We start from the raw sequence: 8,062 nt of genomic DNA on the forward strand, positions 1-8,062 counted from the left end.
AATTGTGAATACATACTATTCACTATTGACTGAAACTGGGTGATGCAGAAGAGAAAGGGGAAGAGAGAAGAGAGTATTTTAAAAGAATTTTACCTTTCTTCATAGAAAACAGCTAATAGTTACTATGAATAGAGAACTAAAATATCTTATAAAGTAACTAATAAGACAAAAATACAAACCTTTCTAAATATCAAAAGAACAAAAAAGCAAAGAAAGACTACACAGTGAAAGACTTAACATTTATATAATTAAAAACACAAAATACAATGACAAATTGACTCATAAAGCAAAACCTAACTCCATGCTGATTTAGAGATCTATCTAAATCAAAATAATTTAAATAGTTTGAAAACAAAAGGATGGGCAAAGATATACACGGCAAATGTAAAAAAAAAGAAAGAAAGAATTATTTGACCCAGCTCTTTCTGACTCCAGAATCTGAAGTCTTACCTATAAACAAAAACTGCAAATAACGTTTCATGTGCTTCTGTAATAGTGCATGTATACGGTATGTGTACATGAATGAATATGCCTTATATATTTTTAAAAACTATAACAAATTACTCAATTATATACAGTTTTTGAAATAAGACTAGATATCAAATTTCTGAGTTTAAAGAATTTAGTAATATTTATCTTTAATGGTATATAAAAATTTTTCCATATAAAAATGGTAATGGTATATAAATGGTATAATGGTATATAAAATTTTTTCCATATAAAAATCAAAACACTACTGAAAACTCCTCACCTGGATTTATGTCAAGATAAGTTGTCAATCTAAAAGCATGCAGTAACTCCTTATTCTATGACAATCTACTGTCAAGCACTCAAATACTAAAATTTGAGTTGTTCTCTGAATCTTAAGGAAGTGGCATTTTATGAAATTTATAGTATACTACAAATTATTCTGTTGAAGCAACAATTTTTTTTTAAACCTCTTGCAGAAAGCCACAGCTATAATATTGCTTTCAGGTGTTAAAGATCTGTAGCTTCAGAAAGAGATTTCATGCCTCAGAAACAAAAATATGGGTAGTAAAAATTAAGAAACATTCTAGGAATATTATATAAAGGTCAATAACGGCTCTATAAATACAAAAATACACTTGTGGCAGCATCAACTCAGTTAATGCATAAGAGGAAGCAATTGTGAAATCTGTTTCAATTTCAACATCAATAATAAAAGGGGGGATAATAATAGTATCAACCTGATAAGACTGTTGTGAGCATTAAATGACTGAAACGCTTAGCACACTGCTTGGCTTATATTGCAATAAATGTTAGCTAATATTATCATCACAAAGATATAAATTTCAAACTGATGTATTATTCAAATCTTTTAAATCTATTATAATTGCTGATGATAGAATTAGCCCCACAGAGAAATATTTCCCTAATGGAAAAAAAAAAGAATGTAAAGCTGCTCCTTTCCTAAATGCCCTACTCCCTCTCTGCTACCAGCTACCCCTGGGGCGAGATCAGGAGCCCTTCCTCTTTCATCCCATGGTACATCTCCATTAGAGCATTTTATCAGGATGTGTTCATTGTTGTTGGCACTGTCTTCCCCACCAAGGCTACTGTGAACTCCTTAAAGTCAGTGATTATGTCTTTATGCATCTCAACACCTCCAGGGCACCTGTTCCCACACATAATATAAGCTCAATTAAGGTGTGTTAAATTAACAAATGTGGTATTGTAGGTATTTTGTGTGTGTGTGCGCGCACGTGTGTGAAAAACATGATCCAGTTCAGGGTTTATATTCTGTGGATTGCAATGATCTTGATTACAGACTGAGCTGCCTTAGCTGCCTACCTTCCTGAAAGGTCTGTTATCAAGATCAGGAAGGCAGGCAGCTAAGGCAGCTCAGCTGGGACCAAGAATGAAAGAAGAAATATTTAGACACTTACAGAGTACCCTGTGAGTACCAGGCTATGAACCGGGCTCTAGGGTTGTAAAGAAGACCACATCTCTGTCTATAGAGAGCTCACAGCCCGGTGGGCACGGAGCAGGTAAGGATCTCCCTCCTACTAGTTAAGAAGAGATGCTAAAGTTAAGGCTAGATCAAGACAGCTGATGCCCAGAATTCTCCTAAATTTCAGTGCTCTTTCCACGAGAACAATGCCTTTCAAATGTTGACAGGCTCATAGTAAAAAATGTATTCTGTAGCACTACCCAGTACAGACACATACACTTCTGATATTTTCTATTTAATTATTTTCTATTTCACTTTTTTAAAATGTTCATCTTGACACATTAAATTGGTTTATGACTCAAAGGTGGAAAAATACTGCTCTAGAAGATATATTTTAAAACTCTCTCTAAAATGTCAAAGTCAGATATAATTCCTAATAATTTATTCTTCTCACACAACGAATGTCCCAGCAAAAAAAATAAAACACTATCAAATAATCGAATAACCCCCAAAGACTAACACAGAGCCATGACAGCTGTCACTTGGGGAGTGGGAGGAAGCTAAACCTAATCTCCATCAGCTTTCTCTAAAGTAAATACCCGATCTAAGGGAAACAGCTATTGCTAAGCAAAAACAGGGGGCTTGGTGGCAAGTCCCCTGGCACCTCAGCTCTCTTCCAGCCAGACTGTGGCCCAAAAGACTCTCGTCATTCTACACAAGAAATTCTGGAGCTTCCACTTACATTGAATATTTTAAAATTATTTTGTGTAAGAGACTTTAATTAAATGTGTTTGGATGGGGAACAATGAATTTATTAAAATAAGTGAATGAAAATCAAAATAAACATCTTATTTTAACAAAATCTCTCACTGATATTTGCCAATCTTCACTTAAATTGAGGGCAGGGGAGTGTACTGATTTATCCCAGATCTGAATGAAGCATGTAGAAGTGAATCATTAATTAAGGTAATAGGTTTTTTTGGTTTGCTCTTGAAATAAGAGAGCAAGGCAGTATGCAACTTTTCCTCAATATAAGATGCTTATACAGCACTTCCCACTAAAGGAAATATGATAACAACAATCATCACTACCTAGCTGCATATTAGAGATGAAGAAACCTCAACATTCTCAGTTATTTCAAGAAATGTATTCCCCTGACCAGATGTAAAGTCAGAAACACGCAGAAAGACCAGAAAATCCCTTTCCCTCCTCTGTGTCCACAGACAGTACTCCAGCTGTGAGAACGCAGATTAAGTATAAGAACGTTCAGTCAAGTTCTTGGGCTTACTAGCCTCACCATTCCCCATCCAAGAAGCATGTCTGAGTTTAAAGGACTCATTTTTTGTGACATTTGCCTCAAATTAAAGGACAATTTTATAAAACTTTAATAAATCTTCCTGTCCTCCCCAAAAGAAATCTGTTTAGAACTATGTTGAGAAAAATATTCTTTTATAAAGATAAAATGCATTTTTTTCTAAGAAAAAGGAGAATGTCATACCTATTATTTATCAGCTCCATCCAGTAGAACTTTCTGTGATGATGGAAGTGTTCTATTATCTCACTGTCCAATACAGTAGCCACTAGCCACCAATACCGAGCACTTGGAATGTGACTGGTGTGGCTGAGAAACTGAGTTTTAAATTTATTTCATTTTAATAAATTTAAATTTAAATAGCCATATATGGCTGGCAGCTACCATTTGGGGCAGTGTAGATTAGATAATCAACTCAAGTCCTCAGCAGCAAAGCTGAGTAATTGACTTACCTTAGACAGAATGACACAATTTGAAAATATATTCTATACCGATATTCAATTTTCAGCTTCCTAATTAATATTTAGTTAACTAACATTTAAGGTTTCCTCAGAAGTGGCTTTTCAACAAAGTTTGGCAATTTTTATTCTAGAATGTGAACACACTAGATCTGCTGAGCAGGATTCCTTTGGCAACGTTCAATTTTCCATCTGTGAAACTTAAGCACAGGGAAAGGGGAAAAAAACCAACTTAGGCCCACCCTCCTCTTGATACAAAGGTAAGAAATAAAACACATAATCTATACAAAGCCTAATACAACCTCCTAGACCCTTCCGAGAACATCTGCTCACCAACCCTTGCTTATGTTTGCTTCTTTAGACCCAGTCGTGGCTTTCAACAAAAGTCATTCCTACATCTGTTTGACCTTTTGACTGTGCTCTGTTATGACCAGACCCTCTAGAAGTATTCTGCTTATAGAAAGACCATTTAAAATGTACATACTAAAATATCCTATATTTAAATGAGACCAACTGATCAAATGGTCAAAAAGCAGTAGCTTGAAGAAGAGCAGATGCTTCTTCTGCTAGCAGATGCTATTTAGCAGATGCTAAAATATGCAGATCATGCCAAGACCACCTTCCAAGCAGGTGGCAAAAGAAAATGCATAGTTCTATAGGCAGCAAGGAAGAGACTCCCCAAGAAAATATGCTTAAAAATACACTGCAGCCTTGCTGTGGCCATAGGATAACTAACTTTAACTTCAATCAGCACCACTGCCCTCCTTACAATCTCAAGGTAAATGCCAAATTATTTTTTTCAAGCTTCTCATCATGCTAATACTTATATGCAAATATTCCACAAACACACACACAGGCACAAGTGTTTCAGTAATTTCATTATTTTTAAGTAGAGTGAACTTCTAGAACTTGTATCTAAAAATACTATGAGCTCATTTAAAACAAGCAAACTTAAGTATACTGTGCAAAGAACAAAGCCACTCATACCGCATAGCATACTGGGGAAAGCTCAGACTATACAGAGCAAAGCAATTCTATGACAGCAGTGCAGTTCAGGTAAGAATTCAACACCATAGATGAAAACTTAATTTTTTTTCTCTCCCACTACTACTGCTACACCAGGTCCCAAAAAAAGGACTCAAAGTTCACCTACTGTATCTAAAGAGCATTGGGATCTCAACAAGACACATAACAAAGAAGCAATGCCTACACTATTTCCCAGGCTTCAGGTCTTGCAGAATAATAAATGGCATTGACAGAAGGAGAAAAGGCTTCATCTGGGGCAACTAAGAGCACTCTGATCTAGCAAGAGACTGTCAGACTCCATAAAATCTGTGTGCTGTCAGTGCCCTCACATGTGTGGATAAAATCTGGAGATGTAGCCTGGGCAGGAAAGAGGGAGACAGAAAATTTTCAATGGGGAACTGCAGTGCAGTTCCACACTAAGAGTACCCTCCTCACTCTTCCAAGATACGACCTACAGCACCTGCGGCACTATCTCTAAGGAGCTTATCAGCTATAGAATTCTATGATAAAGTCTCAATGTCTAAGACAAATGCCAGAAACCTCAGTGCCTTTTTCTTTATCCTAATTCTTAGAGGAAAAAAGTCAAATAAATATAATAAACAATACAGAATTTTGACAGCAGGGGCATAAGTTCTCAAAGCACATAAGGCTTATAAACAGAAAATAAACACTACTTATTCGGTTCTTTAAAAGTTCGCTTCAGAATAGAATTAATAAAAATCTACTAAAAGACACTTAGAAGATAAATTAGCTTAACAGGGATAAAACTTAATTTCTTATACTTAATATTCTAATATAGAATTATGAGATAAAACATAGATTCTAGTAAACAAAAGAAACACATAACAGAAAAGAAAGCCATTTTTTGCTTGGCTTCAAATGTGAACACAGTACGACCCACTGAAAAAACTTATTAAACTATCTTAGCACAAATGGGGCTCAGTACTTTTTCTTAATGCCTAATGATCATGGGCTAAATATCTCACCTCTTCATTTTCCAAGCCCTGAAGCCTATAAAACTCACTCCTACTCCTCTAGGAGAGCTTTCACATACTGGTTTTAATAGACGTCAATCATTTTAAAACATTATTTAAGGAATTTATCAATATATAATTACGAAATTATACTTCTGAAAATATCATTCTTCCTAAATTAGGATTCTGGAAAAAAACAACTCAATAGAATTGTTTTCTATTTATTTTTCAATAGTCAAAGCATCTTCCACCCAAAGTGTAATATATATATATATTTTTTTAAATCATGGCTCCTGACTTAAGCATAACATTACAAAATTTTTAATATGCATTAAAAAAGTGCTCTCACTCTTACCTGTATATCCAGCATACCATCCCCAAGAAGCCACCATTCCTAAAAGCCATTTGTACATGATTCCTTCAATATACCAGAACCGCTTACTGTCCAGCAGTCGAAGGGGCTGAAGCACAATTACATAGCAGATGTAGGAGGAAATAGCAACCAGGTTGTTGGCGACCATGAAGGCAAATCTCATCAGGGCTTTCACCAAGATCCAGCCCAGCCACGGAGCTTCTTCCAAAGTCACAGCCATTCTCACATTGGAGACTGTCCTGTCCTTCTGAGATGAAAAGAAAATTCATTTAAAAAGGAAAATGGATTAAACACATCTAGATAGTCACCAACAGAGAAATCACCTCCAGCACAAAAATAAATGAAAAAATCGAGGGTCTAAGCTTTCCTAGTGTATTACCTCGGCGATCTGTCCGGGAAATTCCAGAGGGGGACAGAGAGCAAGGGAGGAGGAGCCGCACAAGGTCAAGGGAGCTGTTCACGGAGGCACAGCTATGTCATAATATATTTAGCAAATGATAACACTATTCCCACCAACTAATCTGTGGCCGGCCCGCACCGCGTCTGACTGCAGTCTTCTGTTGGACTTTAACGAAGAAAAATAGACCCACTTGCTTCACACACGCTCAGTTATCTCCAAACTGACGATACGAGTGAAAAGAAGACTAAAACGGGGACCTCTAGATCAAATCTCCCAGACACTGCGACCTCGGTACCCTCACCACGACCCTTCCTGCACTGATTCATTCCTTCAAAAGGTCTCTCGCGTTAGCAAAAAGAGTTAAGTTAAAATTGTTCATTTGCGGCAAATCGGGTCTTGTGTTCCTTTTTTTTTTTTTTTTTTACAGAAAAAAAGGGGGGCGGCAGAAAAGAAGGCAAAAGGGTGAGAGGAAGAAAGTGGGCGATAATAAGGAAAAAGGATTAAGGACAGGAGTAGGGGGAGGGGAGCAATAGCAGAAGGAGGTGGAGGCAAAGGGCCAGGGATGAGGAGCACCGTCCCCGACCAGAGGGCAGGGAAACCAGGGATGATGAAAGAAGCAGGGAAGAGGAGGCGACGGCAGAGCTCAGGGGGCGGGTGGGGCCCGCCGCGATTTCCGCGATGTGGAAGCGTTAGGGCGGCGGTCTCGGCCCGCGCGCCGGGCTCACCTCGGCGGGCGCGGGCGGCGGGCGGTGGAGCGCGGGAGACGGTGGGGCCGGGGGTCGGCGGCCCGGGACGCGGTGCTGCGCGGCGGCGGCGGCGGGTGTCCCCGGCCGAGGGGTCGCGGTCATGGACCCGGCAGCGGCGGCCGAGGCGCGGCGCGAGCGGGCGCGCGGACGCCCTACTCCCCTCGCGGCTGCCTGCGGACAGAGGGACGGCGGGGACTCAGAGGCCAGACCTGTCACCGGGGCGGGTCCCGGGGAGGCGGGCGGATGCCCAGCACCCCCGCCTCCTTCTTGGGGCCTACCGCGCTCTCGTCCCTCATGCCGCTGCCGCCGCCGCCGCCGCCGCCTCCTCCCCGGGCCACGCGACTACGACACCCCTTCCCCGGCCCCCCAGCGCCTCCCCGGGCCCAGCCCGCCGCAGCCCCGTGGCCTGAGACCACCGAGCCTGGGGTTACCTCGGGCTGGCCCGGCCCCGGCTGGGGCTACGGGAGCCAGAGGAGCCGGAAGAATGCATGGCAGGCGGAAGGAGGAGCGGCGGGGCCCGGCCCCGCTCCGGCTGCGGCGCGCCCCGCGCCCCGTCCACGGCGGTGCCGAGACTCGATCCCCAGGGCCCAGCCGCGTTCGCCGGGGCTGACGGGGAGGGGCGGCGGGGAGGAAGCGGCGGGAGTCGGGGCTGCTGCAAAGCCGCCCCCAGAGCGCCCTCTAATGAAGGCGCGGCCGCCGTCGTCCGCCTGCTCAACCCGCCGCCTGCGCTGCCGGCGCCGCCGGCGCCAGGGATCCCGCTGTCCGCGTATCGAGGCCCTTGGGGCTGCCTGGCCCCTAGGCCGGGACTTGGCTCAGCCCGGGACCGAGGAAGAGGGCCACTCGGAAAGATCTAGGAATGAG

At 41.8% G+C, this 8,062-nt stretch overlaps 1 protein-coding gene across 4 annotated transcripts in view; it reads right to left on the bottom strand.

Moving 5' to 3' along the window:
• The window catches only part of LPGAT1 (lysophosphatidylglycerol acyltransferase 1), a 65,884-nt gene extending 58,138 nt beyond the window's left edge, over positions 1-7,746 (bottom strand). For 3 of the 4 annotated variants that reach the window (XR_003427974.1, XM_027082925.1, XM_027082924.1), the window contains exons 1-3: positions 7,633-7,745; positions 7,181-7,372; positions 6,038-6,302 (exon numbers count right to left, since the gene is read on the bottom strand). Coding sequence is in view for 3 of the 4 variants with exons in the window: in XM_027082925.1 (XP_026938726.1) it covers positions 6,038-6,302; positions 7,181-7,303 (388 nt within the window). In the remaining variant the exon portion in view is untranslated. Of the gene's footprint in view, positions 1-6,037; positions 6,303-7,180; positions 7,373-7,632 lie in introns of all 4 variants that reach the window. The other variant, XM_027082926.1, reaches the window with a different exon arrangement.
• Between the last annotated feature and the right edge of the window lie 316 nt (positions 7,747-8,062).

The sequence above is a fragment of the Aethalodelphis obliquidens genome, unplaced genomic scaffold (assembly GCF_003676395.1).
Source record: "Aethalodelphis obliquidens isolate GAN/ISIS:26980383/991018 unplaced genomic scaffold, ASM367639v1 scaffold48, whole genome shotgun sequence".
NCBI lineage: Eukaryota > Metazoa > Chordata > Mammalia > Artiodactyla > Delphinidae > Aethalodelphis > Aethalodelphis obliquidens.